Source organism: Oryza glaberrima, chromosome 4 (genome assembly GCF_000147395.1).
Source record: "Oryza glaberrima chromosome 4, OglaRS2, whole genome shotgun sequence".
Taxonomy (NCBI): domain Eukaryota; kingdom Viridiplantae; phylum Streptophyta; class Magnoliopsida; order Poales; family Poaceae; genus Oryza; species Oryza glaberrima.
Window position 1 is genome coordinate 28,589,722 of NC_068329.1, and position 20,938 is coordinate 28,610,659.

Sequence of the window (20,938 nt, forward strand, 5' to 3'; positions counted from 1 at the left end):
GACCTGAGACCAGCCTGACTCGTTCTAGGCTCTGTTTGGTTGCTAGCCTGACACTCTTTTACTCAACACGGAGACGCGTGATTAGCCTGAGTCAGGCCACCAAAATCGGTGGCCTGAGCCTCAGGCGCAGCGAGGACGGAAGATTACCATCATAATCTGTTTCGGCAGCCAGCAGAACGAAGCTGCCCTCCCGTGAAGCTCTGATGCCGCCACTGCGTGAAGCCCTTGCCTGGCTGCCTCCGCCGCCGTAGCTATCGCCGCCGAGTGAAGTCCATGCCACCGTCGCCGTCGTTTACGCGAAAGCCCCTGCTGCCGTCGCCGGCGTGCGACACCAGATTTATCCCGTCGTCTTTCGCGGCGGCTGTCGATTCTTCGGATCCCGTCGTTGTTGCAACATCTTGGCGCGAAGCTTCAGCCAATGCTGTGATTCTTTTCGCTCCTGTCGTTGTTGCCGATTGAAGCTTGCCGACTGCTGCTTGGATTTGGAGATATTTTTAATCCTTGTACTCCTTTGGTTTCCCTTTTTTTTATGTATGTGATTAATTGCTATTGGAAAGCTACGATTTCAGTTGGAACTGTCAAGCAATCTCGCCGAAATTTGCGTCTTCTCGTTTAGCACTTGACTTACTAGTGAATTATCAGACCCAAATCACTTTTTCCCTTCTCAGGCAGCGGCAGCAAACCAAACAAGCAAAAGTTCAGGCCGCCTGGCCAGGTAACATTCAAGAACTTCTCAGAAGCCTGTCAGGCGTGCAAAATTTTCAGGCATGGTGCTCAGGGCATCAACCAAACAGGCCCACAACAGGAGGATAAATTTCCTGGTGTTGCATACCCTGATACCCAGATGTATAAACAAACGGCATTCCAATTCCCAAATACACTTACAGTTCCACATATTACAAGCAAACCTATATACAAAAATAATAACAGGTTTATTACTAGGTAACAACAAACAAACAGGGAAAATGAGAGACACCAACTTCAGTAATCCAGGTTGGCAAGTTGAACAAGAGATTCAGAGGCACTGACAAGGAGCTATCTGCCTTGCAATTGAGTATACGTCAACTGATTCCCCGATCCAGTATTGTTATCATCCAGAGGAACCCTTCCGACGAAAAATGCAGCTTGCTTCGGAGCAGGAAGTGTAACGTCCCCACTGAGCATCCTGAGCACCAGGGGCATGCTTGGCCTATCACCTGGTAATTCCTGCACGCACAGAAGACCAACCTGGATGCATCTGCATACTTCATCGTACGAGCATATGGTGCCCATGAGTGGATCGATCAGCTCCGAGACACTGCCTTCCTTCCACAGTGTCCACGCCTGAAATGGGTACAGTGAATTAGAAGATGCCAATCATAAAACGTGTATTGATTACCATATAGTTTGCCATTTAACTGGAAAATGACAAGGGGAAGAAGATAGTATCATCTTACGTAACCCAAGAGATTCATTGACCATTCTTCATCAACAAATGAGCTGTTCCTTCGTCCGCTCACAATCTCTAGGATCAACACGCCGAAACTGAAGATATCTGATTTCTCAGAGAATTTGCCCTCCATTGCGTACTCTGGAGAGATGTAGCCACTGCATCTCACAGATTTTAGCACATTTAGTTTGCCTTCTAGGACATCTCGTAATGTCAACTAGCAGGTGGATTTTGTTATGATCTAAATAATGTAGTAAAATCATAGAGTTAATGATGCAAGAAGAAAGCAGTAGTTTAGTGAGGCAGGTCAGTACAGTTAAGAGTTGGATCGTAGCATTTTTGTTCAATTTTACTCTAGTGAACAAAAGTGAAAAAGAGCCTTACTAGGTTCCAACAATTCGGTGGGTAAGGGCTTGAAGTTGGTGTTCACCAAATATTCTAGCCATACCAAAGTCAGATATCTTGGGGTTGAAATCATCATCAAGCAGAATATTGCTCGCTTTGAGATCCCTGTGAATAATTTTGAGCCTGGAATCCTGATGAAGGTACAATAATCCTCTCCCAATTCCCTGAATAATCTTGTATCGCAATTTCCATCCAAATATTAGCCTCTTACTTTCATCTAATAAGATTCACATGAAAGCACCAAATTAGCAGACAAGTTCAGTTACTGGCTTACATCTAAACAAAATCAGAACGTCAGGATTTGCAGGAATCAAACTAAACGTTACCAAAAATAAATGAGTCAAGGCTCTTGTTGGGCATGTATTCATACAGCAACATCTTCTCTTCTCCATGAACACAACAACCAAAGAGCCTAACCAAATTCCGGTGTTGCAGTTTGGATAGAACTATCACCTCGTTCTTGAACTCTTCCAATCCCTGACTGGATCTGTTTGACAGCCTCTTGACAGCAATCTCTTGGCCATCAGGTAGTACCCCCTAGAAGTAATATCAACTATGTTGGTTCAGGTATTGATCTTATAGCATTACGATTTTGAATTCCAGGTCAGAACAAAGATAGTAAAAACAACAATTTCATTCATATTAACAAGATAGGATAAAATGATAAAATGTTTAAATGACCATACCTTGTAAACAAAACCAAATCCGCCTCCACCAAGCTTGTTGCTAAAATTATTTGTTGCTGAATAAATCGTGCTAAACTCAACTAGTGGTGAGCTTAGAACTGCGGATTTCACTGAATCACTTCTGAATATAGCTTCATCTGCAGGTGGTCCAGCTTCTTTTGTGATCAGCCGTGGTGCTTGTATTCTCCTTATGCCTGCAGATTAGTAAAAATATTAGATATAAACCTACCAGACAGCTGTTAACGCAAACTGAACTATATCAGCAATCTCTAAGACTAAGAGATAACTGTCATGAAATTATGTTTGGCCGTAGAATATTATGAAGTCTTAGCCTTGTATATTCATAATCTGAACAATGGCATGTATCATACAAATTATTCCTCTAAATCATACAACAGAAAGAAACACTAATGACATCGTAGAAGGAATCCAAATACATGTGAAGAAGTCAGTAATAAAAATATTACCCATTTGCTTTATGACAAATCTCTTCAGGCATCCAAACACACAGAAATGCATGAGCATGATGCCGATAAGGAAGATGGCAGTATCAGCGCTCACTAAGACAATTGAGCATTTATGCTTTGCCTAGAGGAATGCATGTCAACATCGAAATTTCGTGGATTTGCAAGATAATATGTTGTCAATGCTCCGTTCTTATCAAACAGAACAACTGGTCAACAAGATTGGTAGAATGACAAATAAAAACTGATAAATCTATAAGACAATGGAACGTGATGTATTAGATACTGTTATCCTTCGCTTGACCACTTCAACCATTCCATGTTCTTGACAAGTTCAGTATTTGTTGACGAGATCATGAATAAACAATCTTAGGATGTCACTATCTGACCATGCCACCTCCTAGCTTTGCTTAGGAGTTAGGACAGGAGCGAAGAAGGCAATGCATTTTTTTCATAGAGCAATGCTTTTCGTTGGCAAGTGGCAACAAATTAACAGCAGCCGGAGAAATCTCGGGACAGTCTAGCATGGACCAAGTGCTGAAAAAAAAATGAAAATTGAGACGCGGAAATGTACGTCCTTGCAGATTATCAGATTAGTCAACATATGCGGCGAATAACTAAAATTTCTAAATATCTTCCCGATCCCTAACTCACAATCCCTGTAGATTGTCTATACGGGTATAGGTGGGAACAGGATGGAACTGGGATTAAATTTTTGCGGGACCTAACAACCCAGAAATTTCTTCATTCATGCAGGCAGGATGACATTTCGTGCATTCCTATACCAAAAATATCGCTTAAAATCTGAGGTGAATTAAGGGAGGAGTAGTACGTAGTTACTGATTCTGGGTCGCCTTTCCGAGCAAGGGAAACGCAGATCGCCGAGGATAAGATGGGGAGATCTTCACGGTGGAGAGGATCTGGGCGGCCGACCCATCGCGCCTACGGCCGGCGGGTCCCCCCCCCCCTCCATCGCCGGCCAGACCGCCGGCGGCTTCGGCCTCGTCGCCTCCGCCGTCGCCGCGGCACACCACCTCGCCGGCAGCGAATCCCCTCCCCTGGAGGCCAGTCCGACTATACCGTTAGCGGCCTATACCGTAAACAGGCCAGATCTAGTTGTCACATGCGGAAGGAATAAGTTCACTTTAGGTCCCTCTATTTGTCGTCAGTCTGATTTTTGTCCCTGAACGGTAAAACCGGATACAACATATCTCCCAACTTATAAAACCAGTGCACATAAGGTCCTAAGGTGGTTTGGATAGCGGTTTTGGCTGACGTGGCGCCTACGTGGCTGATTTGACTAGGTCTCCGTCTCACGTGGCATTGACGTGGCACTTACGTGGCAATTATATCTAAAAAAAATAAAAACAGCGGGCCCACATGTCAACTACACAAAAAAATTAATTTAGAAATGGTGGGGCCCACGGTGGCCCACATGTCAACTACACAACAAAATAAATATGGTGGGGCCCACGTGGGCCCCGTATGTAGGCTGTAGCAATTTCTTTCTCCTCTCTGTACCCTTCTCCCCTACCTTCCCATATCAGCCATTGCCGTCGACGAAGAAGCTTCGCGTGGGTGGTAGAGCGGGGCGGAGTGAGGGGCGGCGGCGCGGCGGATCCTCGCGACCACGTACGGCTTCGTCTTGACGGCACCGACGACGCGGAACCGGTCGCCGCCGACGTACCCCACCTCGCCGGCCGCCACCCCACCCCCCACTCCGCCGCGGCGCCGCCGCCCGCCGGCGTACACGACGCCGAACCTGGAGCCACGTGTGCACCATGGTCCGGTTCCTGAACTCGAACGCCTGGAGCTGCACCGTCGCGCCGGGAAGACCACTGACGGGAACAGCACGATGGGGATCTCCGCCGCTTGCTCCTGCCGCGGCGCCCTCGTCCACGCAGCCGTGCAGGTTGCTGCCGCCCCTGCATGTTTCCCATCAAACGTGTACTAGCAACTACAACCAGCAACACCATGGATTGTTAGTTGAGATGATCACATCTTCCATATATATCATATCAGTTATCCCCAGCTCCTAGGTTTTTTCTCCAGCTATGATCAATGATTCAAACGAGTACACTTTGTCCGATCCACAGGTCTGAATATTCCATCCGCAGAGAATTCTGAGACGACGACGACGAAGAAGCTAGATGGAACTTGCAGAGTCTTGAGCGCCGTGGTCTCCTCCTCCTCCTCCGCGGCGGCGGCGGCGGGCTGCCTCGAGCTCCCGTCCACGTGCGGCTGCGACTCGGCGGGCGGCGGAGCCAAGCGGAGGGCGCCAGCCTCGTCGTCGTCGTCTTCCGGCACGAAGCCGGCGGGGCGGGGCGGAGCGGGGGGCGGATGGCAACGCGAAGCCGACGGGACGGACTGGGGCAGCGACGGGCGGACGCGCGGGCGGAGTCTTCTTGAGGTCGTCGTCCCCGGCGCCGCCGTGACCGTGGCCGGAGAGGGGAGGAAGAAGAGGTAGGGGTGAGTGACATGCGGGGCCCACGTGGGCCCCACCATTTTTATTACTTTACGTCTAAAACTGACATGTGGGTCCCATGGGGTTTAATATTTTTTCATATCAAGTTGCCACGTCACCACCACGTCAATGCCACGTGGGACGAGGACCTAGTCAAAAGGAGCCACGTAGGTGCCACGTCATCTAAAACCGGGCACAATACTGCCGAGGGACCTTTTCTGCATGGTTTTGTAAGTTGAGGGATGAGTTGTATCTGGTTTTGCGACCAAACGAAAATAGGACTGGGCGACAAATATAGGGACCCAAAGTGTTCCCATGCGGAACAACCTACAATCCGGCTTCATTTAGAATGGGCCTCAATTCAAGCCCATTTATCTGTATGGGCTAGAATTTAAGTTCAAATCCTCATCCTTTTCACGCTTGATTGGGCTGGGATTAAGGCCCATTTATACACGGCCACCATGCTTCTTTTTACCAACGAACGAACTGTCGCATTCAAAAGAAGACAAAACACCCCCCCTTCTTCTTTCTCCTTGACGTCATGTCAGTGAACTTGTTTTCCTTTCCCTCCTTCAAAAACCATGTAAGCAAATCCAGGAGAGAAAAAAATAAAGATCTAGACATCGGACGGCACTATCCAAGTTTACCACATGCTGCGGGCAGAGCTCGCGTCACTGCCGTCACACTGCGGGGAGTTTAACGCGCCTAAGCATCCACCCCTCGCCGGGCGTCCGCATCAACGCTGCTGCTCCCGCCGTGCCACCCACTCCACCATCAGTCCATCACATATTCTCTCGTCCTATCTCTGATGGCGCTGTCCACATGCGCCACCGTGGCACGCGCCGCGCCGCGCCGCGCCGCGTCAGGCGTCCGTCAGCGGGTGGAAACCCACCGGTAATGAGAACGAACGCCACCGCGACCACACACAGAACCCGCTCGGAAACACAAACATCGGCGTTGAACGCGCGACGAATTCCAACGCGAGAACGCGCCCAAAACCGCAAAGCAGCCGAGCTTCTCTCGCGCGCGCACCAACCGCCGCCCGTGCCCGGTGCTCCCCCCACTCACGGGCTCCGTGCTTCCGGCGAAAAGAAAATCTGCAGAAGCACAGATTCTCGCGTCGCCTAGTGACTAGCGAGACTGCTAAGCTAGAGTGGTTGGGCTTAATCAAATACTGCTACTGTCCAACTTGCGGTTCGGCTCATGTGATTGGTCGTCGCGTGTTCATTCACGCACGAGTTCAATACTTGTATTCCTGCGCTGATCAGTTCTAGATGCATACATGGTTGGTATTTGGCATCTCTGAAAATTGGACTTAGGATTGGATTTACGTTAGACTTGTGAGGGCATTGAATTGAACATGTAGAGACAGACGAGAGGAAGGAGTAGTTGCGTTGGCGCCTAATCCGTTTGTCGACAGAAGGAAATAAGCAGCAAATATATAGAATGTTCAAATGCAGGTTCTAACGCTTGGGAAACTTCTGTGTTTGGTCAACTCGTCTTTCTTAATGGGTGATGGAAAATATCTTAACCGTGTCAGCAACACGGCAACTTCTCTAGAATCTAGATTCCCCATGCAAAAATGAACTATTTTTTCTACTCTAAACAAATCTGAAGCCCTCGACCACATAAACAGGTCTGAATAATATAACCTTAAATCTGATGAAATCGATCTTTGCTCACTGTAATCTGCTCACTAACCTGAATACAGTGATGCACGCAAAGGCAAAAAAGTATAAATAAAAAGCCAGAAAAGTCAGAAGCATCTGTCATCATGGCCTCATGGGTGCCAATGGATGATGCAGATCTGGGACAGATGAGACGACAATTGGGCAATAATGCCCAACTCCAACTCCATGTAGAGAAGGAAATTTCGAACGGAGGTCGCTTTCTATATTTCTCTTGTCCTCTTCTTCTCCCCTTCGTCCTCGCTACCATCGCCCTATTAATATTCCTCAAAATCCAAATTTGAGACAACCCGAATTCAGTCCTCAGCGAGTCGGAAACGCGCCGAAAGACGAACTGGAGGCGCCCCCCCAAATCTTGAGATCGCAGGTAATGTCCATAGGCGCCGAGCTTCATGAGTCCTCCTGCGAGGGATCTTGTCTTGAGGTTTCTTGCATCTTGGCCTGTGCATTTTGAGTTTTGATGTGCTTGCTGCTGATCCGAATTCCATCTCCGTTGTTGCCGTAAGATTCTGAATCGAATTCATGCATTTGTACGGCAGATTTTTTTTTCCCCCGCTAGATCCGTATGGTGTGGTTATTTGGGCGATGATAGTATGGGTCCAAGAAACGCGGTTTTCCCTGTGAATTGAGGATCTCCAATTTGCTTCTTTGGCTTCGGTCCATGGCGGTTGTGTTCTCCAATCCCATGGTTCATGCTAGACGCTTCCTGCAGACAGGACTAGACATTTTCAGTTTTGGTAACTGTGAAGATTATGGCATTGTTTACCAAGAGAAACTGCTGCATTGTGATATGTAAAAAATTACCCTTTTTTTTCCTTCTCTTTTAGTAGAATTATTACGGAACATGCTTCGCTTGGCGTCTGTATCTATCTACGTTCTTTATTCTAAAAGGCTGTGCTTTTTTGTCAGCATTGTCATCCTTTTTTTTTTTCCTTTCAACTCCTTCTGTTCATTTAATGAACAATTCCGTTCTTTCTGGTGTTGATACTGCCACGTTTTACTGATTTTCCATTATTTTATTAATTCCTACTTGACAAGATTCTTATCGAACAATTATTGTGAATCTTTTAGTAGGAATCTCGTAAAGCGCCAGTGTCGCATTTTCCTTTGAGGATCTGATTTTTCCCATCAAGCAATGGTGGGATAGCCAGTAGTAAAATTTAGGCTTTCAGGCTCACTCCACATCAGAAAATTTTCTACTTACATACTATCGTTTGTAGAACAATCGTGGAAGTTTATGCCCTTGCTCAAAAAAAAAAAAAAGAACAATCGTGGAAGTGGAAGAAGGGTTCCGTGAAGCGCATAGATCAATAATGTCTAATCTCTTTTCACTCATAAAAATGTTTTGCAGGATGGATGGACATACAAATGGCACTAATGGTTCCTGCTCTAAGCCATGCGAGCCATTAACAGACTACTGCATCCCTGATTACATTCTGAATCCTGACTCTGAACAAGTCCTCGTTGATCAGGCACCATGTTGCCCTGTAGTAGTATTCATCAACTCTAGAAGTGGCGGCCAACTCGGAAGCAGTTTGATCAAAACGTATCGTGAGCTTCTCAATAAAGCGCAGGTACCTAATCTAGTAGTTTGGGAAGATGGAATGCTGAAAAGATTCCCTTGAGCCATAGTAGGACTTCATATCATTCTCTCATATTATCTCATATTTGGATCCACAATTTTTACAGGTTTTTGATTTATCAGAAGAGGCTCCTGAAAAGGTGCTTCACAGATTGTATTGCAACTTTGAGAAGCTCAAGTCTAATGGCGACCCTATTGCTTTTCAAATTCAGAGCAACCTAAGACTAATTGTGAGTAGCCTAACTAGAAAACATAAAGAATGATCTTTTTGCTTTAGGATATGTCCTCTTAACTAATGATCTTTGAAATAGGTTGCTGGTGGTGATGGCACAGCAAGTTGGCTGCTTGGTGTAGTTAGTGACCTTAAGCTCTCTCACCCACCTCCTATTGCAACCGTGCCTCTGGGAACTGGAAACAACCTTCCATTCTCATTTGGATGGGTATGTCTATGACTATTGTTTTGTTCCAACACATATATTCTCTTCAGTTGTGATAATCTCCTCCCTTTAGATAATTCACGCTTCTTGTGAATTTGTGATCATATACGAGCTGTTTTTGTTGTTGAGCTGTTTGACAACATAAGAAGGTTTAGCATTAAGAAACATGCATTTTTGAATTAATAGTGAAATAGTGATCATATGCTTGATACCTAAATTTTATGTCTTATTGACTGTGAGCTGTGAGGGGTGCATGATTTTTCATTCTAAAGTAGAAGATTACTGAATCTGAGATTTTCTTGTTAGTTTGATCTGGATTCCTTGGCCGTCTTTTTACCTAGTCTGCATAATCTGCAGCCATGATCTCTGAATCTTCCCTGGCATCTAGTTTTATACCTCTATTAAATTTAATTTGACTGCAGGGGAAGAAGAACCCAACCACTGACCAAGAGGCGGTGAAATCATTTCTTGGACAAGTTAAAAAAGCAAGAGAAATGAATATTGATAGGTAATATCTCAAGCACACAATGTTATATTTGTTTCTGTTTTTTCTGTCATGCTTGTGAAAAGTACAAGTCCTGCCCAATAATTCACTGCGACAGCTCTTTCATATATGTTGTGTAGCAGTCATTTTTAGTTTTAAACATGAGTAAAATGTAATCCCTTATATATTCTGCATATGAAGAAAACACTCATTTGAATGTACTTTTTTAAGTTGGCATATCATCATGAGGATGCGAGCTCCACAGGAAGGTCCATGTGAACCTATTGCTCCGTTAGAGCTGCCTCACTCATTGCATGCATTCCACCGTGTATCAGGAAGCGATTCACTTAATATGGTAAGACAACTCACTGTGGATACTGTTTTTACTTGATTCTTTCTATTACAGAAGTAGTAGCCAATAGCCATGGACTTTCACTTTTGAATAGTATGGACAATTGGACAGGCTGAGAACTGAATATATAGATCTTTAAGCTTGCTTAGCAGTTTTTTCTTTTATATTTTTGTTCAGGAGGGCTACCACACATACCGTGGAGGATTTTGGAATTACTTTAGTATGGGTAAGAGTTCCTCTGGTATCCAAGGCACAGCATGATTTTTTTTTTTTTTTTTTTTGGTTTATGCTAGTTCTTGCTCTAACAGATATCAAACAGTCACCGTTGTTATCCAGTACCTTTTAATCAGGACTTGTTAACAATATTATCGTAGAACATATTTTAGTATCTTTTAAGCATATCATGATTAATAAGGCAGTAATAGAAACATGGTCATCATGACTTCACATACTGCAGGGATGGATGCACAAGTGTCTTACGAATTTCACTCTGAGAGGAAGAGAAATCCCGAGAAGTTCAAGAACCAGCTAACAAATCAGGTTCTTCTCGTTTCTGTAGGGCAAGTCTTGTGGCACATTTCATTTTGTTTATGCTGAATGTTGTGATGCATTTCTTTGATGCAGAGTACATATGCTAAACTTGGACTTAAACAAGGATGGTTTGCTGCTTCACTAACTCACCCATCCTCGAGGTAGCCTGTCACTAATGCAACCATGATGCCCCTGATATTGATCAAATTATCCTCATTGATCGGTGTTAGCATTTCAAGTACCACGCTTAGCTATTATATGCCTTTACGTCGGATATGCATGACGTGTACAGCTCCCATTTTCAGGAACATTGCTCAACTTGCAAAGGTGCGGATCATGAAAAGACCTGGTGGCCAATGGGAAGAGCTTAAGATTCCTCGCAGGTAAATAAATCCTTGCTTCCTTTGCAGTGTATTTGTACAAGGCAATTTCCATTTTGCTTCATCTAAAATGTCTGGTTCTTCCAAAATCCCAACCCCATTTTCCATCTCCAAGTTTCTTAGACACATTTCTAGAATGTTATCATCACCACAGAATATAGCTATGAAAATCAACATATATTCCCTCTATTGTTTCAGCATTCGATCAATCGTCTGTCTGAATCTGCCAAGTTTTTCTGGAGGACTGAATCCTTGGGGAACACCTGGCACCAGGAAAGTACAAGATGTAAGTAGAGCACTTGCCTCTTCTGTTGTCGTTTCACTCCTAATGGCTTTGCCATGGGCAAAGAATTTATAAGTTTTCATGGCAATATGCAGAGAGACCTGACTGCACCATTTGTCGACGACGGCCTTATCGAGGTTGTCGGCTTTCGCGATGCCTGGCACGGTCTTGTCTTGCTTGCCCCTAATGGCCATGGAACTCGTCTAGCACAGGTGATGCATCTGTTCTCAACCCATTTCCTGAACTCCCTACATTTCAGCTAGCATTGCTGATGCAGTCACACATTTCACATTTTTCAGGCCCATAGAATCCGGTTCGAGTTCCACAAAGGAGCAGCCGAGCACACGTTCATGAGGATCGATGGGGAGCCATGGAAGCAGCCTCTTCCCAAGGACGATGACACCGTGGTCGTCGAGATCTCTCACCTCCGTCAGGTCACCATGCTCGCCAGCGACCCGTGCAAGTCGAAGAGCGTCAACGACCCCTCGTCGCCGATGTGCTGTAGCAACCACGACGACGACGAGCGCAACAGCTTGGAGGACGAAGATGAGTGGGAGGAGGGGAGGAAGAAGTTTGGTGCAGCTGATACGTTCAAGTTCCCTGATGAGGTTGATGTTGCTCACCTTAGCTGAGCTATAAGTGATTCAGAGTTCAGATTTCAGAATGTTCGCTACTACTGTTAGCGATACTGCCTTTTTGGGGGTTTATATATACTACTAGTTTATTAGTTATCAGCCCTGTGTAGATTCGACCGGCTGTATTCGAGAACTGCAAAATTTTCCGAGTAATGTCATATTTTCATGCAACGCAATTGGTCTGTTCCCAGAAAATCATGTCCCAAAACAAACTTCTTGTCCTGAACCCTCTGTATAGGTTTGCTAGCGTAAATTACTCATTTTTTGCGGGGAAGTGTAAATTACTCATGTCAAGCTGCTTTTTACTTGAAAAAACGGTCCATTTTACTTACCCGAACTTGTTCACTTAACATTTAAACTATTTGTTTTCTCATTTTACCCCCCTTAAATTATTAAAAACTAGCTGGGTGGCCCGCGCAATTGCGCGGCTAGCACCCATATAAAATTATATATTTTTAATATGATTTTACTTAAAATTTATTAAATAGTTATTTCGATGTCTTAAGATTTTGAAAAACCAAACCTTATCATCCTCGTGTTTCTAATTTTATAGTTTTTAAAAGTCACACCAGTTGCTACCCCTTACTTCTATCATATTATTCTTTATTAGCTTGCTTGATCTACCACTGTTTCTATTTATTCTCCTTGGAACTTTTAAAAATTGGATCTAAACTATAGAGTTTATCGTCCTGTTAGGCTTCATTTTTATAATTTCTATAAGTCACGTCAAACGTTACCATTATACTCCTCTACAACCGTCCACTACATACCTTATCATTCTCGTGTTTCTAATGCTATAGTTTTTAAAAGTCACATCAGTTGCTACCCCTTACTTCTGTCATATTATTCTTTATTAGCTTACTCGATCTACCAATGTTTCTATTCATTCTCCTTGGAGCTTTTAAAAATTGGATCTAAAAACTATAAAGTTTATTGTCATGTTAGGCTTCTTTTTTATAATTTCTACATGTCCCGTCAAAAGCTGCCATTATAATTTCTACAACCGTCGTTGCTATTTTTAAAATCGAACATAATTATCGTTTAGGTTCATTTTTTTACTTTCTAGAAGTTCCGTCAAAACGTCAGCGACTTTGTCATTGTACTCCTATACGGCTCGCCCGCTGCCACTCTTATTTATTGTTATTGAGATTTAAAAATCAAATATGATTATCATTGAGGTTTTTTATTTTTACTTTTTGAAGCCCGAACCTTTAAAAATTTAACCTTATAGTTTTTAGAGTTTATTGTCTCGTTGGGTTTCATGTTTTTTTTATAATTTTTAGAAATCCCGTCAAACGCTACTACCATACTCCTCTACGACCCGTCCGCCGCATACTCTTTATTGTAATTGGGATTGTAAAAATCTAACATAACTATCGTTGGAATTCATTTTTTTACTTTCTAAAAGACCCACCAACCATCGGCGGGTCTGCCATTGTACTCCTATACGACCCTCCCGCCGCCTCTCATTTTTATTGTAGTTAAGATTTTAAAAATCAAATATGATTATCATTGGGGTTTATTTTTTTACTTTCTTGAAGTCATCGCCAACCGCCTTGAACCGATTGCTTCACGACCTGCCCGTCGTCTTTCCTTTTAATCGTCATTAGGATTCTATTTAGTGTTTTATTAATAGTTTTAGATGTCTCATCAACCGCCACCACTCTGCTCCTCTAGAGGCCTGTTACTTAAATAATCTTGTCATTTGTTTTAGATGGTCTTTTCTTTCAATAGTTTTTTTATCACTAATTTTAGTTATTTATAAATTGTATTCCCAGTTGAAATCTTATTTTTATTTTTCTAATTTTAGAATTTATTTTATTTTTTGAATTGTGTTCTTTTGATATTTTTATTTTTTATATTTAATTTCAGTTGTTTCAAAACTATATTCCTACTTTAACTCTATTTTTAATTTGCCTAATTTTGGATTTTATATTATTTTTTATTCCGAATTTTAATTAATCTACTATTGGGTTCTTATATGTAGTCATGAAATAATGCTTATATTTAAATTCCGAATTTAAGTTAATGTTAAATTATATTCCTACTTGAACTCTTATTTTCTTTTCTTTTTTTTAATTTCAATTTTTTATTCCAAATTTTAATTAATCTTGTATTGGATTCTTGTACGGACTCTTCTTTCAATATTCCTTATTTTTAATTCTGAATTTCAGTTATTTTTAAATTGTATTTCTACTCGAACTCTTATTTTTTACTCTTTCTATTTTCAAAATTTATTTTATTTTTATTCCGAATTTTAATTAATCATGTATTAGGTTCCTATCTGGACTCCTCTTTCAATATTGTATATTTTTAATTCCGAATTTCAGTTATTTTTATATTGTATTTCTATTTGGACTCTTCTTTTCTTTTTCTCCGTATTAATTAAGGAGGTAGTATTGTTCTAATTTTTACATGGACATGAGTTCGTTTTTAAGGAACGCAAGCTGTGGATCAATACATTAATTTTAATATGAAAAAAAGTTCAAATACTTTATATAGACAAAACGAATTTAAATATCCCGATTAGAAATAAACTTTTCCTTTTCAGATTAGTTGGTTTCACATATATGTACAGGCCGTTTATTTAGTCGTATTGATCTCGAACTCTTTTTTTACTCTGATTCCTAAGTACGTTTCTCCTTTTTACTCCAATTCCTATTTCTAGTATGTTTCTTTAAGCTTCCGTGGAAAGATTTCCATTAGCTGTACAACTCTGATATCTTTATCTATTAGATCTGAGGTGCTAAAATTTAGATATACTATGATCTAACGGTTAATATTTTTCTCCTTTTCTCCGATTAATGTGAGAATTTTTAGCCTCCACAGCGAACGTGATGCCTTCTTTCAAGACTGTTTTAATAATATAATAGATAGATAGATAGATAGATGGTTCACTCTAAAAGCATTTGCCTTATTTGTTTCTCTTTATACGAGTTGTATTTTAGATTGAAATTTTATATAGCCATAGACAACACGATTATTAAAGTTCATTTTTTAAAAAAATAAGTTCATGACTATTTGTTTGAAATTTAAAACCTTGATGTTTAAATCAGGTTTAGTGCTTCGAATATATATACAATGATAAAAAATTATGAAAAATGTTGATAGGTAGGCTATATTGTATCTTTTAATCCTACCAAATTTTATTGAGAAACATGACTTACGTAGGAAAAAAAAAGAAGCAATATCATTAGAGAGGAAGGTGACCTGTTTTTAATAGTTCAAAGTGTAAAATAAGAAAAAAAAAGGTTTAAGATGTTGAGTGAAGCAATGAAATAGTTTACGGAGTAAAACGGATTTTTTTTGTTTTTACTTTTAGAACTATATCACGAGTTTTATCTTCTGTGAAAATATCTTTCGCTGTGTATCTCGGAAAGTACAAAAGAACAATTATTGATCAACTAATGTACACGTCCCAGATGGCACCTATAAGTAGAGTAGTAGTAATAAGATAATGATCGGCGACGCGCGAAACGGGTTCTAGACTTTTCTTCACCCGCGCGGAGCTTAAGCTAACGCCCGCCGTTTCGTCGTCATCATCAGAAGAAGATAACTATCGCACGCCAGCGAAAGCGAAACCCGTGTGCCGGTTAGCGGCTAAGCGCGCTCCCCGCCCACCAGAAGCCGAGCTTCCCAGCGGCCATCGCCTTCCTCTCCTCTCCGCATATATAAAGCCCCCACGTCTCCTCCTCCTCCACGTCAAACCACAATCCAACCAACCAAAGCAAAGGAGAGAGAGATCCCGGAGAAGAAGTTTGCGTGCAAGGCGATCGATCCATGAGCCTGAGGCACATGAGCCGAGTGGGCGCGCGCGCGGCGCAGGCCGTGCGGGAGGGCGCGGGGAGGTCGGTGAAGGACAAGGCGCAGTCGGCGACGACGTCGACGTCGTCGGCGGCGGCGAGGAGCAGCGGCGGCGGCAGCAGGGCACCCGCCGCGGGGTCGGTGGAGAAGGGCAGGGTGAGCGCGGCGGCGGCGGCGAGGGCAGCGGAGGAGAAGCGGAGGCGGGCGGAGCAGTCGCTGCGCACCGTCATGTTCCTCTCCGTCTGGGGTCCCAACACCTGATGAAGACTAGTACTAGTAGATGTGTAGGCTAGCGATAGCTTATCTGCATACGGTGGTGTGAAGGTTTTGTTCTGCGTCTGAAAATCTCAGATGTGAATGAAGATGTAATTAAGTATGTGAATCATCGTCTATGGATGCCGAAAATATTGTTTATTCTTGGATCTCGCTTGTGTTGTTAATCCTTCTTTGTTGACTTCTTGTTAATACTGTCTGTCTGTTCATCTATGGTACAGAAAATACTAGTACTGTTTATTCTTGTACCTCGGTTGTGTTGTTAAGCCTCTTCTCTTTGTTGTAAATACTGTTAGTCAGTCTGTCTGTGTACACTTCCTGTAGTGATTTTTCTGAAGATCATTGTGCTCTCTTCTGCAAGTACTGGATCAATTATCTGAAGATTGTTTTGCTCTCCCCTCTTCTACAAGTAGTGAATCATTTTCCCGTCTTCTCGGCTTCTCCAGGGTGGACTGATTCCATTTTGACATTTTTTACTACCAATCTTGAAATTTCAGTATGCTGCATGTACCCTTTTCGTCCTGTATGTTCTGCAAAAAAAGACAGAAAGAAGGGGGAAAAGAGGATGATTTTTGGCACAGTGGATGTTGCAGTGTTTCACATAATCCGAGCAAAAAGAACATCTTAGGTCCTTAGAGCGAAGAATGTTAAGAGAAATCCTAAATAGAGCCATGCATACATTCCTAAGTTCAGAAAATGAAATTGGCTAAACAAAATTTCAGAAAAGGAACAGTACTTCACTATTTCATAGCATCTTGCAGAATACAATACCGTCAAAATTTCACAGATTCTACCATCTTACAAAAGGAAACGAATATAAGGCACAAATCACACTAGTCACTCTGCTCAACTGATGTCACAGCACTACAGCAGCAACAGAAGCATCGCGGCTAACTGGGTCCCCAGCACACGAGCTGCATCACATTCTCGGACTTCTCCCTGCGCCGCCGCCTCATCCTCTCCGCCACGGCCGCCTTCTCCGCCGGCTCAGCCACGCCACCGGAGAGCCGCCTCGCCTGCTGCCGCTGACTCGCGCCTGGCGCCACCGCCGATGGCTTCGCCGCTGGCACCGGCTTGGCCACCGCAGGCGCCGGCTGCCTCGCGGCCCTCATGGCCTGCGCCGCCGCTCTCAGCAACACCCTGCTCGCGTACCTCAGGCTCATCGGTCGATGGATCGATCGCTCAAACTCAGAGATTAATCTTTACCACCTTTGAAGTTTCTTGCACGTACAAAGCTTAATGCTGGTAAGCGTATATATACAGGGAGAGCATAGTGATATTCCGTCGTGTTCCAAAACCATCGGTTTTGATGCTGGATTGGCGGCTGTATTCAACCAACTATTCACTGCACCTGCTCCTGACCGTGTTTTTCTTTTTCCGGTGTGCGCCAGTATGTGGGATGTGTTGTGCGCTCTCGTCACTGCGAGTAGTGGTATTCCATCAACTGAATTTTCAGTTGCAATTTGTCGCTAAGGACAAAACGGAATGGTAACTGAATCCAAAAGGGAGCAGGAAAGCGCGATGTATCGGAGGAGACGTAGCACACAGAGGGGAGGGATATATGAATTCTGAACTCTGAAGAAATGGGGATGGATGGGGACATTTTCAGTATTATCGTGTACTTTTTGGAGGTGTTGGAGTAAAGCGTCGTGCATGAGAGTACTTCTTCCCTGTTGTGCCACTTGAAGGTTGCAGCACACAGGTAGCATTGGATATGGTGGATGGGAAGTGGTATCGATGGCGACATTTTTTCCGGGTATTTTGTTGGTTTCAGGATCCATCTTGTGCGAGACAAAAGTCGATTTTGGATTAGAACAAATTGATTAAAGCCGTGCACAGTGTTGCTGAACAGCTAAAGGATACTCAATTATCTATCCTACCAACCACCAATGCAAGGAAAGGATCACTTCGAAAAACAAGTGAGCAATGACCATCAGGCGAATTCCTTTTCTGCCTGAAGAATGAGCTTTTTCCTCGTCATACTGGTTGACGGATGACTCATCTGATGGCGTTAGTTCACTTGATACTGAAGAATTCTTTGGTCTGCTGCTAATCTGATGCACGCCTGGAGGATGGGAGGAAAACAGGTTCAGATTCTGAGTTTATTCCAGATTCATCAAGGCAAGTTCCAACTTTCAAGCGAAGTGACAATGCGTCGTCTGGATGGCCAAACACAAAGGACAGGAGAAACAGAATTGTGCAAAACCAAAGCTCTTGATTAGTTGCCATATCATATATATCGTGTATATACATCTTGTGCAAAACTATTCTGCATATACAAGCAGTTCCATCTTGCAAGCACCAAAACCAATCTAACCACCTAACACGATCCTAATCTGACTGATCAGCTCATTAACAATTAGTTGTTTGGGCCCCAGTTGCTGAGGTACATGACCGTCCTCAGCTCCTCCTCTTGCTGCTGGGCTTTCCTCCTCGCCGCCGCCGCCGCTGCAGGCTGCAGCGCACGCCCGCCGCCGCCGCTCTTGGCGCCGCTCGTCCCGGCCACGGCCTGCTGCCTGCCGCGCTGCTGGAGCGTCCGGAACGCGTAGTTCCAGCGGCACAGTCCGGCCTGGTCCTTGAGCGCCTCCACCGTGCCCACGCTCATCGCCGCCGCCCACGACGACGCCTTCGCCTTCCCTCCGCCGCTCGCCATGTGTTTGTTGCACTTGTACGAACGATCTGTACGTGTGTTTGTGTGAGCTCTGCACGCTCAGATGATGCTCTTGTTTGTGTTTGGGTGTGTGTTGCCTTCTGCCGGAATGGTGGTGGCGCGGAGCCGTGGTTTTATAGGGGAGAGACCAAGCTCGCGCGACCCGATTAGTGATCGCTAGAGCGCGAGCCGTCGCTGCCGGTGGCGTGGCGTGGCGTGGGCGTACGCGCGGTTTTGGACTCGTGCGGGTGAATCGGTGGGGGGCTCCCAGAAAACCGGGTGCAGAATTGCGTGGCTCTGGTTGGCCGCGCTCTTGCTCGCGCGCGGAACGAGGTTTGCAAATTGCGGCGCGTACGGTGTGCTGCTTGTGGTTGTGGTTGTGGGCGTCCGTGTGCTATAGCCTATAGCTAGCTGGCCACTTGCCGTGACGTTTGCCATCGTCTCGTCTCCGGCCGCCTGCCGTGCCCGGTTGAAATTCTGGTGCCGAACGAGACCAGGGCGTGTGCCGCCGTTATTATGTACTGGACTATGGTACGGACTAAGGAGTCCAAATACTCGGTTTTTGTTTAAGAAAGTGGAATAATACCCGTCATTTAGAAAGTTGGTATTCTACAATGGAGTTCTTCCATTGGCTAGCAGGGAAGTAGATGCGCAGGTGCAATGTATAATTGTGTAGAGGTGAACTGTTTTCGTTTTTTCTGGGGGTAATCCACATGTCTGCAAGTCAAAAAGTAGACTAGATTTTGTGTTGTTTGATCTTTGCTGGTCTAAAGAGTTTAATTTGCGCTATGTACTGCTTCATGTCAGTAAATGGTTTATTGTATCTCCAATGGTTTTGACAAAAGCACATGTGTTGCGACCAAAGCAGGTCTAATACAGCATATACACTGCACAGGGAACTTCTCTTATTTCAAATAACTGCCGACTCTTGTTTCATTCTCTCTAGTCACTATTATCTCAAATCTCTATGCAGGTACACTATAATTTTAAAGAAGTAAGTAAGTACTGCTGTCTCCCTTGCAGCACACAGGATGATAAGGATCTGCCATATACTACTAATCTAATCCGTTCAAAGTAATACTACTAATCTTTTCATCAAAAAAAATAATACTACTAATCTGAGGCCTGAGGCATCTTGTGATCTTCTTACCTTCTTGGTGAGCAATAAACTATATGGATGATGGATCGTTTCTTTGCCGGCACTGACTCACATCACATGCGTTAGGTGCAGATTATTGTTACTAGTAACAAATTAGTACCACATGTTCTTTCCGGTGACGGTGAACGCGGAGTTATGGGAGGCGGGCAGGGGGAATCCAGGGGCTGGACAGCATGGTTTCCAGTATACCAGGTGCTGCATTCTGCTGCACCCAGCGTTTTGCTGACGATGCTGACCGCATGCATGCTAAGATGCAGACAAACACACCGCTAGAAGCCACCTGCCTCGTGCTTGAATATGGTGGTCTGCACTAGCATCATTATATTTTCTCTCATATAATAGCATATATGTTTTCTCAATATATTATTTAAATATATTAAAATGACAATATAATTTTAAATTTTATAATAACTTTACAAAAGTACTAATGTGTAATATTCATATTGTATTTTATATACGTGTTAGTTATTAATTATTTTTAATATCAAATTTTAGTTATTTGAAAATTATATATATTCCTATACGGACTCTAGACTCATCTTTTAATATTTCTTTTTTTTAATTCCGATTTTTTTGTAAATTGTATTTCTATATATACTCTAGGCTCTTCTTCCTATATTATTTATTTTTATTTCTGAATTTTTATTATTTCTAATTGTATTTCTATGTGGACTCTAAACTCATCTTTCAATATTCTTTAATTTTTAATTTCGAATTTCAGTTACTTCTAAATTGTATTCCTATATTGACTTTAAACTCTTCTTCACATGTTTTTCTTAATCTCGAATTTTAGTTATTTGTAAATTATATTTTTATATGGACTCTAAACTCTACTTTTAATTTTATTATGTTTATTCTGAATTTTAATTAGTTTTAAATTCCTATATGGACTCTATACTCTACTTCTAATATTCCTTATTTGTTTAATTCCGAATTTCTATTTTTTTTCTTAATTGTATTTATATATGTACTCTATACTCTACTTCTAATATTCCTTATTTTTAATTCCGAATTTCTATTATTTTCTAATTGTATTTCTATATGAACTCTATACTCTACTTCTAATATTCCTTATTTTTAATTCTGAATTTCAGTTATTTCCTAATTGTATTTCTATATAGACTCTAGTCTCCTCTTCTGATATTCCTTATTTTTTAATTTCGAATTTCAGCTATTTCTCAATTATATTTCTATATAGACTCTAGTCTCCTCTTCTGATATTCCTTATTTTT

General features: G+C 42.9%; 5 protein-coding genes across 6 annotated transcripts; 3 read left to right on the top strand and 2 right to left on the bottom strand.

The window, feature by feature from the left end:
• Nucleotides 1–782: 782 nt before the first annotated feature.
• LOC127771925 (cysteine-rich receptor-like protein kinase 10) lies at nt 783–3,807 on the bottom strand. The gene is made up of 6 exons (XM_052297871.1): nt 2,988–3,807; nt 2,521–2,714; nt 2,161–2,371; nt 1,814–2,051; nt 1,437–1,587; nt 783–1,323 (listed from the first exon to the last, which is right to left on the bottom strand). Exons 1-6 carry the CDS (start codon nt 3,043–3,045, stop codon nt 1,036–1,038), a joined length of 1,140 nt encoding a protein of 379 aa, XP_052153831.1. The 5' UTR covers nt 3,046–3,807; the 3' UTR covers nt 783–1,035.
• Nucleotides 3,808–4,512: 705 nt separating this feature from the next.
• LOC127771841 (uncharacterized) lies at nt 4,513–5,960 on the top strand. The gene is made up of 2 exons (XM_052297785.1): nt 4,513–4,965; nt 5,081–5,960. The coding sequence occupies exons 1-2, from the start codon at nt 4,914–4,916 to the stop codon at nt 5,449–5,451; spliced, it is 423 nt and encodes a 140-aa protein (XP_052153745.1). The 5' UTR covers nt 4,513–4,913; the 3' UTR covers nt 5,452–5,960.
• A 1,314-nt stretch (nt 5,961–7,274) lies between these two features.
• LOC127772069 (diacylglycerol kinase 1) lies at nt 7,275–11,991 on the top strand. 2 transcript variants are annotated; one of them, XM_052298052.1, is made up of 13 exons: nt 7,275–7,503; nt 8,488–8,710; nt 8,826–8,948; nt 9,030–9,158; nt 9,578–9,663; nt 9,871–9,994; nt 10,169–10,217; nt 10,449–10,531; nt 10,616–10,683; nt 10,828–10,905; nt 11,101–11,188; nt 11,281–11,397; nt 11,485–11,991. In XM_052298052.1, exons 2-13 carry the CDS (start codon nt 8,489–8,491, stop codon nt 11,815–11,817), a joined length of 1,500 nt encoding a protein of 499 aa, XP_052154012.1. In that variant the 5' UTR covers nt 7,275–7,503; nt 8,488; the 3' UTR covers nt 11,818–11,991. The 2 variants fall into 2 exon arrangements, with proteins under 2 accessions (XP_052154012.1, XP_052154011.1); XM_052298051.1 differs by lacking the exon at nt 7,275–7,503 and having other exon boundaries at nt 8,462–8,710.
• A 3,348-nt stretch (nt 11,992–15,339) lies between these two features.
• On the top strand, nt 15,340–16,046 carry LOC127771589 (uncharacterized). Its single transcript, XM_052297515.1, has one exon. The coding sequence runs from the start codon at nt 15,601–15,603 to the stop codon at nt 15,883–15,885; it is 285 nt and encodes a 94-aa protein (XP_052153475.1). The 5' UTR covers nt 15,340–15,600; the 3' UTR covers nt 15,886–16,046.
• Nucleotides 16,047–17,905: 1,859 nt separating this feature from the next.
• LOC127771770 (uncharacterized) lies at nt 17,906–18,669 on the bottom strand. Its single transcript, XM_052297704.1, has one exon. It carries the CDS (start codon nt 18,548–18,550, stop codon nt 18,257–18,259), a length of 294 nt encoding a protein of 97 aa, XP_052153664.1. The 5' UTR covers nt 18,551–18,669; the 3' UTR covers nt 17,906–18,256.
• Nucleotides 18,670–20,938: the final 2,269 nt, after the last annotated feature.